Source organism: Phalangium opilio, unplaced genomic scaffold, assembly GCF_054372755.1.
Source record: "Phalangium opilio isolate 3A_F unplaced genomic scaffold, DU_Popi_V2 ptg000078l_1, whole genome shotgun sequence".
In the NCBI taxonomy this organism is placed as follows: Eukaryota; Metazoa; Arthropoda; class Arachnida; order Opiliones; family Phalangiidae; genus Phalangium; species Phalangium opilio.
The window spans coordinates 4,546,142-4,567,352 of record NW_028324186.1 but is presented as its reverse complement, the minus strand read 5'-3'; the positions used below and the strand labels follow the sequence as shown (position 1 = coordinate 4,567,352).

The 21,211-nt window shown below is 35.3% G+C and overlaps 3 protein-coding genes and 2 long non-coding RNA genes across 23 annotated transcripts; 4 read left to right on the top strand and 1 right to left on the bottom strand.

The window, feature by feature from the left end:
- The first annotated feature begins 86 nt into the window (after positions 1-86).
- LOC149655887 (uncharacterized) lies at positions 87-5,726 on the top strand. Its single transcript, XM_089845063.1, has 7 exons — positions 87-342; positions 424-518; positions 600-721; positions 2,238-2,967; positions 3,043-3,106; positions 3,167-3,341; positions 5,633-5,726. The coding sequence occupies exons 1-7, from the start codon at positions 87-89 to the stop codon at positions 5,724-5,726; spliced, it is 1,536 nt and encodes a 511-aa protein (XP_089701189.1).
- Positions 5,727-5,928: 202 nt separating this feature from the next.
- On the top strand, positions 5,929-7,911 carry LOC149655886 (uncharacterized). Of its 4 annotated transcripts, none has more exons than XR_016370279.1 (6): positions 5,929-6,117; positions 6,207-6,245; positions 6,323-6,462; positions 6,523-6,594; positions 6,722-6,836; positions 6,900-7,911. It is a non-coding gene; the product is annotated as an uncharacterized LOC149655886 (long non-coding RNA). The 4 variants fall into 4 exon arrangements; XR_016370278.1 differs by having other exon boundaries at positions 6,207-6,462; positions 6,900-6,995; positions 7,079-7,911; XR_016370277.1 differs by having other exon boundaries at positions 6,207-6,462; positions 6,900-6,995; positions 7,076-7,911.
- Positions 7,028-9,877, bottom strand: LOC149655885 (uncharacterized). Of its 16 annotated transcripts, XR_016370271.1 has the most exons (7): positions 9,709-9,877; positions 9,581-9,619; positions 9,364-9,503; positions 9,232-9,303; positions 8,990-9,104; positions 8,679-8,926; positions 7,028-8,609 (listed from the first exon to the last, which is right to left on the bottom strand). It is a non-coding gene; the product is annotated as an uncharacterized LOC149655885 (long non-coding RNA). The 16 variants fall into 16 exon arrangements; XR_016370266.1 differs by having other exon boundaries at positions 7,028-7,403; positions 7,458-8,609; positions 9,364-9,877; XR_016370268.1 differs by having other exon boundaries at positions 7,028-7,743; positions 8,088-8,609; positions 9,364-9,877.
- Positions 9,878-12,275: 2,398 nt separating this feature from the next.
- Positions 12,276-12,907, top strand: LOC149655884 (uncharacterized). Its single transcript, XM_089845015.1, has 2 exons — positions 12,276-12,582; positions 12,663-12,907. The coding sequence occupies exons 1-2, from the start codon at positions 12,289-12,291 to the stop codon at positions 12,846-12,848; spliced, it is 480 nt and encodes a 159-aa protein (XP_089701141.1). The 5' UTR covers positions 12,276-12,288; the 3' UTR covers positions 12,849-12,907.
- Positions 12,908-17,282: 4,375 nt separating this feature from the next.
- LOC149655883 (uncharacterized) lies at positions 17,283-17,651 on the top strand. The gene has a single exon (XM_089845062.1). The coding sequence runs from the start codon at positions 17,283-17,285 to the stop codon at positions 17,649-17,651; it is 369 nt and encodes a 122-aa protein (XP_089701188.1).
- The last annotated feature ends 3,560 nt before the right edge of the window (positions 17,652-21,211 follow it).

Here is a 21,211-nt window from a genome sequence, read left to right as displayed (position 1 = left end):
TTCAAAATAATGGGGACTATATATATCGAAGTTTTAAATTGCGTTTGTTTTCAAAATTATTTTCATATAATGAAATTGTTTTATAGATGGCTGCAGCCTATTCAAGAGATGCTTCAGAAAACGTTACTGATTTTCTATCGAAAGCCTTGTCAAACTTGGATAAGGCAGCAATTAAAGATCTCACTGAACACCTTGCCAGTGACAAAATAGGCGTAGAGAAAGTTGACGATCTAAAATATGTATCATTGTCGGACCTTAACGACACGGCTCTAAAACCTATACAATCACGAAGGCTTCTGAGTTTCATAAAATCGAACCTTCTTGATGTAGCACCGGAAATAGGTTGGTGAAAAACCAAGCCCAATTTAGCATAAACTATACACAGCTACTTACAATACTTCAAATTTTGATTATTTTAAATAGTTTCGGAGAAAGCTCTTGGTCCAACAGCTTCTGGAGCTGAAGTCAATGACAAATTATCGTCCAGTAATGCAGCTTCAAATTTAAGCCAGCCTTCGGTAATATTTAAACCACATAATATTATTTCCCCATATTTAATTTGGTAATTTTTATTAACTTCATGTTAATATCACCCACAGAAATCAGGAACTTCATGTATAAATACTGACCAAACAATTTCGGCCTATGTATTAAATATGGATATTTTCAACAAGCAAGTTCAAAAAGCTTTAGCAACAGATGTGCAACTCTCACAAAACAAGTCGGGAAAACCAAAATATTACCTCTCCGTGTCGAGAAGATTATATAACCTTAAGTATCCAATGAAAACGTCGACCTTTTTGCCCTCATCCTTTCCCGCGCTTTGCGCTTCCGCATTTCATCCTTACTCTCAACATTATCTTCCTCCATTTTACATATAAAAATCAAATACTCACAAAAAGAAGTGGCAAAAACCTGCTGGCTCTTTACAACCAACTAATTTGACTTAATATCCAATTTCCAACAACAATAATATGCCGGTAGTTTAATTGACAACCTACTAGCATCGAAATTCTCATTAAGAATGGCTCCCGCGGATAAAAAACGGCAATTTTCAACTAGATGGGCGTTATCTCATTAGATTTGAAAAATATCATTTGTCTTTTTTACCAATGCCTAACCGTTTGGATTTTTTAAAGCTATCTTAGCACCAAAAAATATTTTTGAATGAGGATAAAAAAGGTCTGTCCTCGTAATTTTTAAAGCTTTTCTCATGATTACTCTATACAACAGTAACAAGGAGTATAAACCCATTAGTGGAAGCAGTATTTTTTTCCCAAAACAATCTCGCTTATGTTTATGCAATGAATGAAATATATCACAATGCACGGGCCTTGATAGATATAGGAGGCAATGAAGGAAATATATCGCATGCACGGGCCTTGGTAGATATAGGAGGCAATGATAATCTCTCTCTTTGCACGAGAGGTTTATCTTTAATATTTAAATAAATATAATTATTTTTAATTATTTTAATCTTCAATAATTAACATTAATAATAGTTAAATCGTTTAAAATAAAGTTATACCTATTATCTTCTCAAACTTTGCTAATATTGACGTTTAAAGTGAATGGTACCCCTCTTCCCGCTTTCTTCAAATTTTGGGGTATATATACGATTCGTTTCCATTATATTAATAAGGAAAAAGCGCAATTGCGAAAACCTTCGGTGGTCGATCCCACCTTAGGGAGGATAGACGTTTCTCGTAACCCTAGCTGATCGCCGCGTATATCCTAAAACCAAACGATGATAATGGAGTAGAAGCCAATGATACAGATTGGTGTCTATGTGGAATAGACGGAAGACCAGTGGATGGTGTTGTTAGAAGCCAGTGTAAGTGCAGACTGGTGTCAATGTGGGATTGACAAAGAACAGATGATGGTGGTGATTAGAAGCCAGTATGTACAGACTGGTGTCCACGTGGAATGGACGAAGACCAGAAGATGGTGGTGATTAGAAGCCAGTAAGAACAGACTAGTGTCCGTGTGGGATGGACAAAGACCAGAAGATGGTGGTGTGAGAACTCAAGTGGAGGAGCCATTTCCGTGACTGTGAAAGCAGTTCGGAAATGGCGAACACGTTTGCTCCGATACGCAAACTGCGAACGCGGTCACGTGGGTGTAACAACGGACAGACAGACACACCCACAGACAGACACACAGACACACACGGCCGTTACAGAACCTCTCCTGGACTACGTCACACGGAAAGGTAAAAATCGGAATGCTGTTGTAAGGAATCTGGTAGATGATGCCATCAAACGATCCCCAAGGCCTAGTCGGAGCGACATGAGGATAATAGCCAGCCATTTCAACCAACGTTTCCCAAACGCTGTAAAGGACGTAATTGATGGAGAAGTGTTAGGATGTGGTTATCATAGTTTTACGGTCCAACTGTACGTACGGCTTGAAAATCTTTCCCGACAAACCGAAAAAGTGATGCCCTTGGTAAAAAACATTAAGAAAGGAAAACAGGCTCGTTTGATTGATGTAAACAATACAAACCTTAAATTCAACCCGACAATAAATGAGGAGGAGTTGCAAACGTCAGAGGATGCATGTGAAATTTTAAAGAAAATGTTTTTTGAAATGAATCCTGATACTAATATAGTGGAAGCACGAATGAAACAGACCTACGGTCTTCAAAGACTTGATATACATAATAATACTAGTGTTGAAAATCTCCTTGAAAAGTGGCCATTTTTATTTGAACTTGTTGGCCTTAAAGTTCATTTGCAAGAGATGATGGGAAAAGACATTTTTTCCTTATTTGAAAGGTTTTTCGACTTGAAAAGCAATATTTTCTGTACATTTTTTGCTAAGAGTACCAAGGATATGTGCAAAACGACTCTGAAAACTCTTAAAGAAAAAAATATTAGAAATCAAACAGCTGTGATTGGTTCTGTGGTATTAATGATAATGAATCATTTTAATGAAGCACCTGAGAACATTTTCCCTATCTTTGAAGTAAGCCGAATGAAATCGTATACTTCTTAATCTTTATAAAGTTCAGAATAACTGATTCGATTTTATACTTAACAGCTTGGTACTCCTAAAGAAGAGGTTTTGAAAAAAGTGCCACTTCATCCTTGCTTGATTGTTTTTGGTAAATAATTTTCTATTAATTACGTTCAAAGCAAACTCCATGGACTTTGTCACTTCTTAGGTCAAAGCTTGCCTGAGGCTACTGAACTGATGCTTACGGTCGACAGAAGAATAATTAACGATCATTTACCAAGTGATAAACTTGCTTTGGCACTGGCCATGTTCTTTGGAATGTTTTATGTTTTGAATTTGAAATATCCAGAGGGATGTCCATGTACTTTGGAGTTGTTTCAGAGGTAATTATAGACTTTCATAGAGCCTGGTGCTTGATTGTTTGAAGAGTGGTTTAATATAGATCCTATATTCCTTGAGACTTATCCTATATTTCTTGAGACTTATACTATAGAGCTATTTCAGAGGGGGTAATGGCTACGTCACCAATGCTATTTGCCCATAGAGAAAACCCTCACAAAATGTCCGCCCTACACACTCAAAGGCAGGCCCAATTTTCGTAGCAGACGAAATTTTCCCCCACTGAAATAGCTCTATAGATCCTATATTTATTTCTTGAGATTTATAATATAACCTATAGTTCTTGAGTTTTTAATATTTTTAGAAATACCAAAATATATTTCTCGCGGCTTGCACACCATATTTCTAAAGCGTTTAGCCCAAAGGTTACAGCATAGGGTTGTACTCCTTTTTGGCTCGAAGTTCGTCTAACTAATTATCTAATTCCATTTTTTTACTTAACAAAAGTATATTGCAAAATTAAATTGTAAAAAAACTAAGGATATAGTTGACCCGAAAGTAATAGGCCTAATAAATAAAGTTTCACAAATGGAATGGACTGATGGTAAGTTTCATTCCCTTTCAATTCAAGTTCAATTGAAATAACTGGGAAATATTTAACCATTTTTTATTTTGCCATCTAGGTTAATTCTGACGATTTTTGTTAAAAAGTACAAATCCTAATAAAAGCTAAAATTTAAAATGATTTTTGTTTTATTGTACCTATTTTTTGATATATTCAAGGCAGATACCATTTTTACCATAAGCATATAATACGACCCGGGTGGTATGATCTACTTCATATTTTATCTGTTGAAACCTCTTACGTATTTGAAACCAGTTTTTCATTTTAACAACATTATCACTAAAGTAAATTTTATGGAAATGATAAGTATTTTTACGGGTTTCGCTGTAGAAATTATATTAATATTTCTGTAAAAGCTTCATGAATTTTTAGCGTAAACTATACACGATTTTGTGTTGATACTACTTCATCTCTTCCGTAAAATCTACAGAAATTGTGACATATTTTCTACCGATATCTCTGTTGAAATTACTCTTTCACTACAGTTAGAGCTACAGGAATATCTTATGTTTTTTTAGCCCACTTATCAGTTGAAAATACTCTAAAACGCAAGTAGATGTTACTGAAATATAACATGTATTTTCTACATGTTTCGGTGGTAAAACTGCACTATAACATATGTAAATTTTACTGAATTATAACATGTATTTTCTACATGTTTCGGTGGTAAAACTGCACTATAACATATGTCAATTTTACTGAATTATAACATGTATTTTCTACAAATTCCCTTGTTTAAACTACTCTATCACCCAAGTCAGTTTTACTGAATTATAACAAGTATTTTCTACAATTTTCTTTGTTAAAACTACTCTACCACCCAAGTCAGTTTTACTGAGTTATAACATGTATTTTCGACAATTTTCCTTGTTAAAACTACTATATCACCCAAGTCAATGTCACTGAATTATAACAGGTACATTTTACAAATTCCTCCGTTAAAAATACACGTCCATTTGACTGAGAAGTACAGTTGAAATTTGTGTATTTATAACATTTTTTCCTACTAGTTTAACGGATCTAGCCATGTAATATTTACAGGAACTTAGTCACGTAAGTTCAACTGTAAATTCTCTGTAATATAATTTTACGGGATAACCTGTTTCAATTGCATGTACAGTCCCTGTCAAAAGTTTCTGGACATTTTCATTTGGCTGCCATTTTGTTCCTATTTGAGCTAGAATAACAAAATAGGACTTTCTAAATAGGTTTACTTCTCAAAATTATTTTAAAATTACAAATGACACTGTGGCGCTAATAGGGCGTTAGCCATAGCGGAAATAGTAAAGCCCCCCGATAATGACGTTACGAAATAATGCTTCAAATGGATCAACAATGCTATCGTTGCACGCGTCTTGTCACGTAGAATCCGAAACTGTTTTCAAATTGTAAATCGGTTTTGAAAATCAAAAGTTATGACAAAAAACGTGACGTTCAAAACAATAGCAAATAAGCCTAACGATTATATATTTTATCTATATCACCTTAGCTCAGTAGTAAAACATTACGATCAGAAAAACAGGATGTTCAAGCCATAGCATGGTTTTACTCTGAAATTATAGAAATGAGGTTTTAAGAATTACGGTCAGTAATTTATTTATTTATTAGTTAATTGCCAGTAGGGTCTTGATTTTAAAAGGACAATAGAAACTTAGAGATAACGGTTTTGGATGGCTCTTTGGAAAGTAGAAATTTTGGATTTGTGTGCAGGGTAGTGTTAAGTAGTGCTTCCAACCGTCGTCTATGTTCGGTTACGCCAACTGATAAACTGGTTGAAGTTCAAACCGTTTTAATAAAAGATTAATGGATTTTTTCAACCAACTGCAGTTGACAGCTACCTGCTGTGATCCTATTTATACTCGTTCATGTTACATGTGTTTTATCCGTTTTTTTATCTAGTCTTACAATCCGCGATAACTGTTTATAGACATTTTTATCATTGAGTTTACGTCATTTGATTCACAAAACCCTTTGGTTAGTTATCCGTTTGAGACAATGTGATCATGGGCCGTATTCTGCAGAAAAAGTATGCTCCTCCCCCGGACTTAAGCTCGCTGATTGGTCGGTCCGGATCGAACTTAGGGCTTTTCATTGGCGGTGGCGGTTTTGGGGCAAATCTCACTTAAGACTTGTGATAGGTTGAAATTTTCGAGCAGACGACATTGACACGTGTCAAAATATACACCAAATTCAAAGTAGTAATTTTAGAACTCGGCAAACCGTTCAGCACCATGATTCGGTTAATTGACCGGTTTTTTTGCTTTCTCTTTTCACCGGAACTTAGCAGACTACACTTCGTCGTTGCTAATGGCGGTAATGGCAGGTAATGGATTATATTGTTCTTGGTGTTGTTGACTTTAGAAAGAAAGACAACTAAATTATTGTTTTAAATACTGTTAGTTTACAAAATATAAGGGTTTGCGTTGTTATAATTTAAAAAATATGCCTTTGTTTTGTGGGAAAATAAAGTCGAACTCTGCCCGAAGTCGAAAAGGATTAACACCGAGGCTTATGACGAAGAAACTCCTCTGTAGACTGTAGTAAGTAGTAAAGAAAGATTTTATTGTTTCTGTTATTGACTTATTGTTTGGTTCTGTAAGATAAGTTTCAAGCAACAGAGGCACGCTAGTAAATGATTGGAACATGAAATGAGGCACCATCCCATAGCGAAGGTATTTCGTCATTCATTGGCCATGACCAAGATAATTGTGTTTTGATACAAATATGATTGCCTAATCCTTATGGGTCATGAAAGCCTGATTCGTTATATTTATAATATATATTCCATGACTGTCACAGCCATCTTCCCTGGCACTTGGCACCGTGAACTGTACCTATTTTATAATCAAAGCACCAACAGCGAAAGAAATACTTCTACCTTTTATTAAGCAACTATTACATTAATGTTCAACTGGTAAATAAAGTTGCACACATGTCTAACAAATAGAAATATTCATATGCTTTTCTTTTATTATAGATTTGTGGTTATGACGTGTTTGACATGAACTCGAATGGGAACTATTTTTGACCTCTATAGTAGGAATTTCTCTTCATTTTCTTCTGTTACAAACAGGTTTATTTTAGCAAATTAAAGATAGCAATACGGGGACAATGTACTTTAATAACTTCATTCACTGTCAAAACACCACACAGCAGAGGAAGGATAACTGGATAAAACATCAGGGAACACAGATAGGTTAATGATGTCAATGAGGAAGATTGTTGGTTGGAAGAGATCAAGAAGATAGTGACCATCTTGAAAGGCGATATATGAAAGAAGACTGCTTTGACAATGGAGAGCGGTAAAACTGGAGGCCGAACCAGTTACGTCCATGAACTCGTAAAATGTACCTTTATTCCCAGTTTTGAACTTGACATTTGTCAGTATGGCGTAAATTGTTAGTTATCTTATACTCGAATTCGGATATTCTCCAGCAATGTATGTAAATATGTAGTTGGTAAATGTCCAACTTTTATGGAACTGTTGGAGAAATAATAATGAAACACAAGAATATGTTGACTCCCTATTTCCTACCCATTCAAATGTTGCAGTTTTATTGTCTTAATTCATCTTAATTCATTTTTGCGTGGCGACTGCCAATACTTTCAATTGGACGATATACTGACGGAGAATCCCAGACACTCCGTACTAACGTATTCCTTACACTACGCCAGATGCCTCGCGTTAAAGGAGTCATTTTTCTTTCGGTCTGTACGGTTATGGAATAATCTTCCCGTATGTCTTAGGGAAATAGCAAACGACCTTTCTCTACCCGTATTTAAGACTAATATCTCGAAATTTTTCTTGGACACTTGGCTCTCTAAAAATTGTTAAACTTCCTTTATTTTTTTATATTTTTGTATACTTGATATTTATTGTTTTCTATATTTGTATTGTACGTCCGGGTAACCTTAAATAGGCTCTTCTGCCTCTGTGGTTGCCAGTAACTTTGGGTGCCAAATAAATAATAATCATAATTTAATAAATACATAGGGGTGCTCAAACATTAAAGACGGATCACTTAGATAAAAAAATAGCCAATGTGAGATAGAATCACCAATAGGCTTACTAGTTCCTATAGTGGCACATTTTTTAATTGTGATTTAACAATAAAGGGGTAGTAGCGAATAAATCAATAACTAAAGTTTAAATTGAAACACGTACGTTTTTAGAATAGAATGTGCAAAATGAAGGTCATTTTAAATATTTTGTTTCAGTAATGCTTCGTGACTTGTTGAAAACTACAAATATGGGGAATCTTCTTTTAAAACTGCAACAAAGATGATCAATAAAAGCCTTTTTTCCATATATAGGATTTTAGGTTCGATACATGATTTCCATTGGTTCTATATTAATACAATCTTATAATGATAATACATAAACAACAATGCTCAAGAACATATGCACATGAATGCCAGTTCCTTCATCCAAATACCATTCCAACAGACTCATACATTTGCCTACATCAGATAATAATACCATAGATGTGCATTTAGTGGCCGTCTAATAAAATGGTCTTATAGACATTGACAATAAGAAACTAATTTACATCGAGAATCCTATGTGATAAAGTCAAAATAAACTCAAGTTTTATTTAAATAATGTTGCTAAACTGTTTTGAGTAACAGCTCATCATTCAGTCTCGACATTGTTTCCTCTCCATTACTTATTTTCCTATAATTGATTCTTTATTACCATAATAATAATTAGTTAAGTTTGATTTGTTTATCTAATCCAAACCTTTAAAGAGCTCACCTCTTATTTGTATAGGCGCAAATCACATACTCGTTGGTAGTTTATACTTGCAACAACTATGCCAGCCTTCTCTTTAAAGGGATACCTTAGAGTAAAGCATGCTCAACTAATAAAAGTGTTAATACCTTAATATGCAAGTTGATTACAACACTTCAATGTTGGCAGATATCCTTAGAGGAAGTGCCCACCCTAGATAATTCTCCATTGCCATTGCCAGTGTCAATGATAGAAATGTCATTACCACAAATCTATAATAAAAGAAAAGCATATGAATATTTCTATTTGTTAGACATGTGTGCAACTTTATTTACCAGTTGAACATTAATGCAATAGTTGCTTAATAAAAGGTAGAAGTATTTCTTTCGCTGTTGGTGCTTTGATTATAAAATAGGTACAGTTCACGGTGCCAAGTGCCAGGGAAGATGGCTGTGACAGTCATGGAATATATATTATAAATATAACGAATCAGGCTTTCATGACCCATAAGGATTAGGCAATCATATTTGTATCAAAACACAATTATCTTGGTCATGGCCAATGAATGACGAAATACCTTCGCTATGGGATGGTGCCTCATTTCATGTTCCAATCATTTACTAGCGTGCCTCTGTTGCTTGAAACTTATCTTACAGAACCAAACAATAAGTCAATAACAGAAACAATAAAATCTTTCTTTACTACTTACTACAGTCTACAGAGGAGTTTCTTCGTCATAAGCCTCGGTGTTAATCCTTTTCGACTTCGGGCAGAGTTCGACTTTATTTTCCCACAAAACAAAGGCATATTTTTTAAATTATAACAACGCAAACCCTTATATTTTGTAAACTAACAGTATTTAAAACAATAATTTAGTTGTCTTTCTTTCTAAAGTCAACAACACCAAGAACAATATAATCCATTACCTGCCATTACCGCCATTAGCAACGACGAAGTGTAGTCTGCTAAGTTCCGGTGAAAAGAGAAAGCAAAAAAACCGGTCAATTAACCGATTCATGGTGCTGAACGGTTTGCCGAGTTCTAAAATTACTACTTTGAATTTGGTGTATATTTTGACACGTGTCAATGTCGTCTGCTCGAAAATTTCAACCTATCACAAGTCTTAAGTGAGATTTGCCCCAAAACCGCCACCGCCAATGAAAAGCCCTAAGTTCGATCCGGACCGACCAATCAGCGAGCTTAAGTCCGGGGGAGGAGCATACTTTTTCTGCAGAATACGGCCCCATATCGTAAATTATCATCGCTACGTTCAGTTTTGATTTGAAAAACAATCAATCGGGCTTTAAATGGCTACTTGTTCGGAAACGCGGAGTAGCAACGCGGAGCGGGGAAAAAGAAGTGAGGTTTGGAACCACTTTACCAAGGACAATGTTATCCAATCTGATGGTACATTTAAAGTATATGCTAAATGCGTTCATTGCTCTGGGTAAGTGAAATTGAACTTAAATTTAAACTAAATTTGTTAGCGGTCGTGGAATTATATTTTTCACTGAAATATTACATAACATTGGTAGTGGTAGATATTGCCAAGACTCAAAGACAAACCGTAGTACGGGAAATTTGCGCCATCACCTAGTTTCTAAACACCCGGACAAGGTGCAACCTATGTTTGCAAAGGCTGGGAAACATCCTGACGTACCACTAGGCAAGAATCAAGTAAAAACGCTTATTAAATAGCAATACATACATTCCCCTGTTAGGTTTAGTGTTGTAAGTTGGTATCAAGGTATATTATTCAACTGGTTGCTTGACGACGAGAGAATCCATTACTAACCAAACAAAATCATCTATTCAAAATAACCTAGCAGGTTTGCCAACATTGATCGTGATGTTCCAACTAGCTACCATTAAACCAATGGGAAATGTACTTTTATTTTTAACCAAGTGCTTAAGTTTTTTAACTTTGATCATTCCAAGTCTGAATTAGTAAACGCAAGGTTGCAACTGGTTAGATTTGTCGTTTTGTCCGACCACGCATTTCAAATTGTTGAAGATAAAAGTTTCCGAGATATGTTATGCTCCCTGAATCCTGTCATGTTTCTTACCCATTTACAAATATCAGATACTACAATTAAAACTGATATTATAAAGGAATACCATACCGAAATAGAAGTAATAACCAATTTAGTTAAGGTTAGTAAAGTCATATCAGTTGTAAACTTAGTCAAATGATTGGACTTGGAATGTTTACTTTTTAATTGAATAGAACTCTGAGAGGCAATTGTCCTTCACACATGATTGTTGGACAACAGCAAATATGTTACCCTTCATTGCTGTAACGTGTCACTGGGTCGACGAATCATGGAATGGACACGACATCTTGTTGGGGTTTATGTTTTTTCCTGGGCGTCATACAGGAAAAAATATTTGCGATAAATTCTTAAAGCTTCTGAGCGACCGCCAAATCACTAAAGTAATTGTTTTAAAACCTTTTAAGAATATTTAAGAAGTGTTGACTAAACCCCTGCTTAGGTGCTAGCCGTGACAATGGATAACGCGGGAAATAACGATACATTTACCGAAGAATTACAAACGCGTTCCGCCGAGTTGGGTTTTTGATTTTCATCTGAAAATCGAATTCGATGTTTCGCTCATGTTTTGAACATTGTCGTGCAGGATTTATTAAAATCTTTGAGGTCGGTTGCCACTCATGAGAATGAATACGATTCAAATTTAACGCAACCAAACGAATCTGCTGAAACGACGACAATAACTATTGGTTCAGCTGTGACTAAAGTAAATGAGTTTGTACCCAAATATACTTAAAGTATTTAATGGTTGCGCGTTTAACAGGTAAGACGTCATGTAAGCACAATTAGAATATCACGCACAAAATCAGAGAGATTTTCAGAGCTGAATGTGATTTATGATCTTCCTGATAACAAATTGCTCTTGGATGTCAAGACAAGATGGGGATCTACTTATACAATGCTAAAGAGAGCAATTACGCAAAGAGCTGTACATACGCACGGTTCCATATTATTCTTCAAGGTTTCTCATATTTCTTCACGTTTGCAGGCTTTGGACGCAATTACAAGTTCGGACAGAGATTTACTTAACCTACAGTTGAATACAGAAGAATGGCATCTAATAGAGTCTTTGATTGATATTTTAAGAGTAATGTCTGCTCTAGTAACCTTTTCCACATTCGCTTATAAAATTTCGAGAGAATTCGCCTCATTAGGATTTTGCAGACGGTTCTCGAGACAAGCAAAATATTATTGTTTTCTTGTTTATTATTATTACTTGGCTTGGTTAAGATTTTTCTTGTAATTGAATTTTATATCATCATCAAGGACTTTGATTTTGCCACAAATCGCATCTCCGAATCGAAGTATCCTACAGCAGCTATAATCATGCCAATGTACAAGTTAATCCTGGACAAATTGGACGAAACCGAAAAGACGTCAGCTGGAACCATGAAAGACGCTAGTAAGAATGCCCTTGATAAACTAAAGACGTATTTCAAACATTCCGATACTTCTGCTTTGTGGATTGCTATGGGTATGTTATGATCTGTATCATTATGAAAACATTGCAATATTATATTACATGTGCGATTCATCAAGTTTTCAAAGGATTGAGCTAAATTAACGATATCTTATTGTTAGCAATGAATCCAACACTGAAGCTTGAATGGCTTAAAGACCATTATGACGTAACCTTTTGCAAAAAGGTTAAAAGTGTCATTGTATCAGTTTTCGCTTCGCACTACGATGACGTATCAACCTTGCACCAAATAAATGATGTACATAATGAGTCATGTACGCAAGACAATTATACCGGGGTCAACGTGTCAGCATTATATCCCAAAAGAGCCAAACGAACAACAAAAGCCTCTGAATTACTTATTTATTTGAAAGCTGAAGTAGCGCCACCGCATAGCGATATTTTGCAATGGTGGAAGGTAATACATTAACCTACAATACACGTGGACGGTTAATCCTTTAGTTGTAGTCCAAAATAACTTGACATTATTTAATGCAGATGCACGAGACCGATTATAAGAAAGTCTCGATCATGGCCCGCGATTACCTTGGAATTCCTGGATCTTCAGTACCCTCTGAACGACTTTTTTCACTTGGAACTGACGTTGTGACTCCCAAACGGGGGTCTTTATGTCCTGAAACCATTACGGCTCTACTTTGTCTTAAAAATTGGTGGAATCGCTGAATACGTCAATTTATGTACTATTGTTCCTATTTGTTAATGAAACATTCAATTGAAATGAAATCTGATAAATAAATATGACTTGTATCTACTACCAAAGTCATTCATATATTTTACAGTACGCATGGACTCTGTGTGTAACTGCTTTATCACCTGTTTAGCTATACTAAACCAGTTTTGATAATTATATCAAATTAACCACAGATAACGAGCACGGATAATAGGATTTCGGTTTATAGGCGGTTGTAGATATACAAATTAATCAGTTTAAGTAACCGACTTTCGTCTCTTTTGAGGTTTGTATAGCGGTTACGTGCAAAACAGATAGAAGTTAGAAGCACTAGTGTTAAGTCCGTGAATTTGGAATAATAAGCAAGTTGTAATTGCTAAAGTGGAAGGATTTTTGACATTAAAAATATTGTAAATATTCTATCATGTGCGAAGTTTGCGTTTTGGGTTTAATTCTTCTGTGGCTTTTCTGTAGTAAATGTTTTAAGCTCTTAAAGAATAAAATATTTTGTGTAGCTTCTGGGTGGGTGGGTTTTCGATGATTAATGTTTTTGTGTCTTTTCGGTAAATAATGTTTGGGTGTCTTTTCGTTATAAAAATGTTTGGTTGGATTTTGTAAGGAAATGTTTTGAGTGCTTGGAGAATAAATATTTTGGCAGAACTCCTGTTTGCAGAATAGGTGACGTGTCTACCATGGAAATGTAGCGAAGAATCGGGGATGAAGATTCACGATGACATGAATTAGAGAAGAATCTAACAACGACAAATTCTTGAAGAAGGATACGAATAATAATTTTTATTGTGAAATGGATGGTAATCTCCGAAGATAATGGTTCGAATTATTATATTATTTAAATTAAAAAGACTCATTCGCCCTAATGACATGAAAATATTGATATTCGAATACTCCTCCTTTTGTCTGGAAGTTTAATTTTTCCACCACTTTTGAAATTAGACTACTATCTCTTTAACTTTTAGAATGCCATATATTTTTTGTTAAATCTAAGGTTAATTATAGAACGTTGTATTTAAAAAAGTAGTCTTCAAAAAATGAATGAAATGGATTTTTAATGTGTATATAAAAAACTATATAAGTAGTTCACTGGAATTTACATAGTCATCAACATTATAATAATAATAATAATAATAATAATAATAGAGGCTGGGCTTCATGAAACGAGAAAAAAATACCTTTTGTATTTTATTTCCGAGTAGGTAGGCAGCCTTGTTTTTTAAGCTTGCAGCATGGCAAGCACTTAATTCATCAACCACGCCAAAGTGTATAATCACGGTAAACAAGTGCCTGCCTACGTTGGATATGATGTTACGATTTACGTTTATTCACTAATGAAAATATTCAGGAATTTTATCATGAATATTTGGAAAAATTTAATCATGAATATTTTTGAAAATTTGATCATGAACATTTTTAAGAATCTCATCATGAATATTTTCAAGAATTTAATCATGAATATTTTCAAGAATTTAATCATGAAAATTTAGAAAAATCAATCATGATAACTAAGAAAAAATCCATCTTGAATATTTGAAAAACAGTTCTTCATGAATATATAGAGAAAAAATGCATCATGAATACTTGGAAAAAAATACATCTTGAATATTTTCAAATTATAACGAATGGTATTATAGATGTTAAGCCTAAAAGTGTCTGACTTTTACTAGACGTCCTTAAGATTTAAATTGAAAGTCCCAATGTAAAAAAAACTCGATGTCTTAGATTAGTGGTGTCTTAGAAATTTGAGTAACAAATAGGGCATTGTAGAACATGGGTTTGATTTACTGGTCTTCCAGTACTAATTTCTGTATTAGTATACTTACGACGGTTTATTAACTTATGCAAAAAACTCGATACAGGATTGATTGACGTATAAACAGCTGGTAGTGTGTTCAAAACCTGTTCCATATCTCGATTTACATATTAGAACTGAAAAATTGCTTTTAGGTTATATCGATTCACACGGGTATACGGACTAAACACTTCCAAGACAAAGAACCCCAGGCATAATCTCCCATTACTGAAATTGTAAAAAATCCCCCATCCCCAGACAAAATCCTCGGTTGTTAACCCTATCCGAGAAAAGTGAAAAACCCCCCGATAATTATTCCCATCATAGAAAAAATACATTATCAATATAATCCGAAACACTTCAGCAATCCGGTAGTGCAATAGATCAGGCGTTGGACAATTTCTAATTAATTCGTTGACTTTTATTCATTTCAAGGGAGAAATAAGTTCAACCACTGAAAGAACACTTGTGGGAGTTTTAGAATTACTCATACCATTCACGGGGTCTCAGGAAACTCTTTGCCAAATTTCAACCTTCTGTTTTGGATAAAGAATGCGCGCGAGGAAATTTGTTTTCACGCTATAGGATAGGCAACTCCCCTATCTCCGACAGCAGCTTATTCTGTATATACTCTATTTTCAGCTTCGGGTTGTTAGCACGCGCAAAGCTAGGTCTCTATGTTATGTAGCTTTCGGCGTGCTGACAAGAGACGAAGAAAAAAAGGATTATAAATGTCCGCGAGATTTTTATCTCAAATGCACGGACCTGTAGGCTTTAGTTTCAAATACATGCATAGTCGTACGTAATCAATTGGTGGGTCCTTCAAACATTATCAAGGAACGTTGCGCTATTAAAAATAGCGAAAATTATTTCTTGAGATTCCCAAAAGGTTTAGAAACGTAATAAATATTTATAATACTAACTCTAACATCCTTCTTAATAGTCTAAATTAGTATTACTTGAAATTTTAAAAGTCACTGGCTCGACTATGAAGTCGACACTCGACAGTCGAGGCACTTCAACTTTTTTCGAAGCCTACTAGAATTTCCGCCCATACATTTGAGCTAAAACTCGCGGATATTTTAAATCCAGAGAAACATTATTTTCTTCGTCTCTTGTCATCACGCACAAAGCTACGTTACATAGAGACCCAGCTTTGCGCGTGCTGACAACCCAAGCTGAATCAGATTATACAGAATAAGCTGTCGTCAGAAATAGGGGAGTTGCCTATCCTATAGCGTGAAAACAAATTTCCTCACGCGAATTCTTTATCCATGCTCCTATGACACCCGGAAGTAGGATAAAAACCCTTGGAAAGAAAAAGAGACTGAGATCCGCCTTTTTACATAAATAGAAATTGATTTTTAAAATTTTTAGCCGTAGAACTTTTGGTAAACATTATATTTTACAATATTATTACAATATTTACATAGAAATATACGAAAAGGTTTCCTCTAAAATAGCAATAATAACGCGTAATAAAATTTATAATATTTGAAAAATGCTACAACCATTCATAATTTGATATCGCAGCTTTTTGAAGATCATTTCATCACCTAATAGAGAAACTATGAAAGGCAACATATAAGTTCTATTATTTGAATTGTAAAAAATGGCATTCTTTAAGTTCCGTTTTAAGACTTTTACCCTACTAAACCACATGAAGCCTTTCGAGTGCTCGAGTGGATGGGCATAAATTGGTGCACATCCATCCTCTAAAAAATTACCTGGCCATCGAGTCCGACGATGAAACGTTAATCATTCGTAAAGACTACACATTCTAACTGCTCGAGTGTCTAATTTGTGTGCTCTGTTCCAGGGTTGTTTGATTTAAATCAAGCGATTTTTTTAAAAAAATCATTTAATTAAAATTAAGAATATATTTTTATTTTTAAAAAATGTTTTCTAAGATTCCAAGAAGTAGGTTTAGAAACTCGAGAAGAAACTTAACTAGAAAAGACCTATAATTAAAAACAATCATAGTGTTGTTATATTTCAGTTTAAGTTTTTCCCAGAACTTCAGTTTGTCTTGCTGGACAGGCTAAGAAATGAAATAACGGTCAAGCTAGTCTTTTTATACAAGCATTTGAATAGCTACAATATCCAATAGCTGCTTAAATGTCATGATTATTTTGCATGGGGTTAATTTTGACTCAAGACTTTTCATGTTGGTAATTTACTATCTAGTAGTTCAATAAAAAGACAATAAATCAATTAAAATTAAAAAAATCCGATTTAAATAAAAACATCAATTATTTTGTTTTTTTGAAAAAATCAAAAAAATCAACAACCCTGCTCTGTTCCAAATTGAAGCCTCTTTAGACTTTTAGAGAAAAGAAACTTCACGTTTCTTAAGTGCCACGCGAAGCGTTCAAAAAGACCCTGTCTCAACAAAGTTCATCTTACGGTTTTAAACTTATTTGAAGTTGCTCACAAGTATCACGCTTAAAAAACTTCTCGGACGTCAAATCTTTGGTCGTCCTATTCTTTGTCTATCACCTCCATCGTTAAATTAAGTTTTTAAGAATGTCTATTTTCATCCAAAAACAAATTTTTACCTTCTACTCGACGAAAAAATATTTTCACCTATTCCAAGTTTACTATATAAACAACAAGAAAAATGGCTGATAGAGTATTAATTCGTCGTCAAATTGTTGAACTTCATGAGCAAGGTTTTTGTAATCGCGAAATCGCTCGGCAGTTAAATGTTTCACCTACGACAGTGGCTACTTGGATTGACCGTGACAGAAATAACGAGTTTAACGGTGGAGCTGATAGGCAAAGAGGAGGACGACCAAGGGATTTAACATATAGAGAAGTTCGACTAATTGGTAGGACAAGTAGGGCACAGCCATTTCTAACATCGCGGCTTGTTAGAACGGAACTTGAGCTGCAGACAAGTGTGAGGACTGTACGTAGAGCCTTGGCAAATCAAGGCCTTCATGGAAGGATCGCGTGTCCTAAAGAAAAGTTGAGCGCCATGAACTGACGAGGGAGGCTGGAATTTTCTCGTTTACATTTAAATTGGACACTAGAGCAGTGGGAAAGAGTAGTTTTCACGGACGAGAAAAGTTTCGTCGTCGGACATAATGGGCAGGTAATTTCATTTATTGAGAGGAAGCAATGAGATGAATGACAGGATAAGATCAACATAGTCTATTAATATAATTATCAGTGGACTTGAGTATTCAAATATTTATATTTCTGTAATGTTATAAAGATAAGGGTGAGGAGACCTGCCTGCACGCGCTACAATGAGCCTTACATCGCCGAGGTCCAAAGCAGCGACCGTTTCTCAATCAACGTTTGGGGCTGGCAATCGGCAACGAATTCCGGGTGTTTGGTTCATGTCGAAGAACGGAACAATGCCCAACGATATGTCCAACTCCTGGAGAACTATTGGTTTCCTAGCATATTGGAAAGGTTCCCCGACGGGATCTTCATCTTTATGCACGACCGAGCTCCGATCTTCATACGCTGAAACACGACACAATTGCAAACGCTGAGCTTTTTATCGTTTTTAGGACCTCTCTCTCTTTTTTGCTCTATGTTCCAAAAACAGCCATAATTTTCAAAAAACCAAATTCTTAAGTAAAGTTTAAAGGGATAATTATCACGTTTAAGATGTGCTGGGAATAAGAAAACTTGCAGAGTAAAGCCGAGAAAGCGGGAAATACGTTAAAATTATCCACGTCTTAAAATATTTTCATGTCATAAGAACTTGCGAATAATTTAACCTGTATATATATATATTATTATAATTCAAACCATTCTCATCCACTTTGAATTGAACAATGTCTTCTCAACCATCCTCATGAATTTGCCGTCGAAATATGATTCCCACAATATTATTTTCAGAGCATTTCTCAACATCCAATTCTCAAGCGTCCAAACATTAATTACCGGACGTCAAATAAGTTCTGTTACACCTGTATTTTAGTCATGCCACCTATTTTGCTCCATAAACTATCTCTGTTACACCTGTATTTTAGTCATGCCACCTATTTTGCTCCTTAAACTTTCTCAAAGTATATTCTTGAAACACTATCCATCATCCAATACCGCGGCTCGTCCAACTTTTAATACCGATTCAACACATAACGCCGTCTACCGTAAAATATCCGTCAAAAGAATTTTCCCCAAATATCCACCCACTGTATTAGCAACTAGGAAATTATAAAAAATCATTAAACATATCCAAATCTCTAAATATTTAGACGTTTACAAACCGCCACCAACAACCCTCCATTTCTGAAGACTGAGTCTAATTCATAATTTCTCATTTCTCATATGTCAGTTTGGAACTAAAAATTCTCGGGTTGGAAAATCTTGTTTTTCTGATCGTAATATTTAATACGGAGCTAAGTTGATATAGATAAAATTAATAATTGTTAGGCTTATTTGCTATTGTTTTGAACGTCACGTTTTTTGTCATAACTTTTGATTTTCTGAACCGAATTACAATTTGAAAACAGTTTCGTATTCTACGTGACAAGACGCGTGCAGCGATAGCATTATTCATCCATTTGAAGCATTATTTCGTAACGTCATTATCGGGGGCTTTACTATTTCCGCTATGGCTAACGCCCTATTAGCGCCACAGTGTCATTTGTAATTTTAAAATAATTTTGAGAAGGCTACCGATCTAGAAAGTCCTATTTTGTTATTTAAGCCCAAATAGGAACAAAATGGCAGCCAAATGAAAATGTCCAGAAACTTTTGTCCGGGACTGTACATGTAAATTTGCGTCGGTTTTTATTTCTACCTTGATAATTTCTAGTTCGTTAAGTCTTAGCGGATAGTAATCAATATTAGTGAACGTTTGAATGAACGTTTTCTTGTCAGCATTATCTGGTCTAGCAACGATTCGTAAAAGAGGAGCAGCGACGTCACCCACAAATTGATATTGAATAATATTCGTATACACGAACAGGGCTTCGATACCTCTGTTTAAAATCCGCAGGGTATTCTCCGGTAGTATGATCTTTGAGCTGAACCCCGAGTTGACTCTTCGCGAAGCCTAACATTAAACCAAGACCCGGAAAACCAGTGGGAAAAGCCAGGCTATACCCTTTGTCGCACTTAATAGTAACGGTTTGGTCTTCATTAACGAAAAATCGAAATTTTTCTCTATAAGCATCGGGAATCGTTTTTTTCATAGCTCTTAAAATATCTTCGATATCGTGATAAACACCCGCGGGTATGATATGCGTCAATTGATTAATCTTTGGCTTTATGGCTTCATCACTTGGCAAATCGTCGTCACTGGAATCAATCCCTCTTTAGCTGGTTGATCATTAGAGGGATGATCATCAGGTAGATCTTCCTCACCTTTTGCATCGTTAAGAGCTTCATTTTTTTCCCTAAGACCTCTGTTTCTAATTGGTATTACGTTAATATCAATCGCTTTGAGCTCGTCATCGACAGTTTTGGGTGCATTAATCGGATGGTCATCTTCATCGTCTACGCTTCCCGTCCTTTGTAGATTTACGGCTTTGAAATCCTTTTTTCTGGACCTTATTTCGATATAATTATCCTTGTAGGAATTGGATAAGGTTTTGGCGTGACGCAATAAGGGGAAACGGGAAACGTACCGACCCGAGACGAAATTTTTCTCTCGAAACTCTAGCACGAGAGAGAGAGGTCCTTTCGGGATTCTTACTTGCACATCCGGGTGTATATTCATCAAAAGAAACCTTTCTTCCGATTTTCGACCAACGACATTCGGATGGCGATCCACCTTCATTCGCAATAAATCTCTATATTTTTGTTTTATTTGATCGCGCAGGATATCAATTAAAGTTTTATGTAAAGAATATTTAACCGTATGACCTTTTTTCGTTCTTTTACACTCATAATCACCTGGTGGTATTTCTAACTTGTAAGTAAACCAATTAGCATCATCGTCGATAGAGGGTGCCATGGTTAAAAATCTATCATAACCCTGAGTAACATTATCCCAAACTGGTGGTAAAACCACTACAGCCAAACCAACCTTCCAGTTTGATAAGAGTTTAATAGGTTGCGGCAACTTTACCTTAAAAGATGATTGGTTGTTCTCGGGGAAATCGTCCATAGACGCATTCCTGGGCAAAGTGACGTAAAAAGAGTCTTCCATAATTAAGAGATTTGAAGAATACTGAGTCAGACTGATGAAAAGTGAAGGTTTTATAGTCGGGAAAAATATCTACCCCGGGGAGGTGGGCTCGCTAACACGACACTTGTTTACTTTGGGGGCGTAGTTGTTTACTTTTCTCTTAAAGTACAGGGTTTAACTACTATTCGAAACCCGTTTATACTACCAAATTTCTGTGAGGGGAAACAAGTGGAATACGCTGCACTTCAAACCTCAATTTTACAGAAGTGTTTCCAATATTTGTAATTGTTTTTCTTTAAAACGATGTAACGCACAATGATGTGAATAACTAACGAGGAAAATGTATAATATTTACTTAATATTAATCTTGAATTTCGTCTCAACATTTGTAGGCGCTTCTTGTTCATAGATCACGCGTAATAATTTCAGCACTGTCAAGGGTAACGATTTAA

What these genes read in the sequence shown, in the direction of transcription:
- LOC149655883 (XM_089845062.1), top strand. Translation starts at nt 17,283, where the DNA reads ATGGCTGATAGAGTATTAATTCGTCGTCAAATTGTTGAACTTCATGAG.
- LOC149655884 (XM_089845015.1), top strand. Translation starts at nt 12,289, where the DNA reads ATGAATCCAACACTGAAGCTTGAATGGCTTAAAGACCATTATGACGTA. An exon ending in ATATTTTGCAATGGTGGAAG is followed by an intron (nt 12,583 to 12,662) that starts GTAATACATTAA and finishes TATTTAATGCAG; the next exon opens with ATGCACGAGACCGATTATAA.
- LOC149655887 (XM_089845063.1), top strand. Translation starts at nt 87, where the DNA reads ATGGCTGCAGCCTATTCAAGAGATGCTTCAGAAAACGTTACTGATTTT. An exon ending in ACATTTTCCCTATCTTTGAA is followed by an intron (nt 2,968 to 3,042) that starts GTAAGCCGAATG and finishes TATACTTAACAG; the next exon opens with CTTGGTACTCCTAAAGAAGA. An exon ending in ACTTTGGAGTTGTTTCAGAG is followed by an intron (nt 3,342 to 5,632) that starts GTAATTATAGAC and finishes ATTTGTGTGCAG; the next exon opens with GGTAGTGTTAAGTAGTGCTT.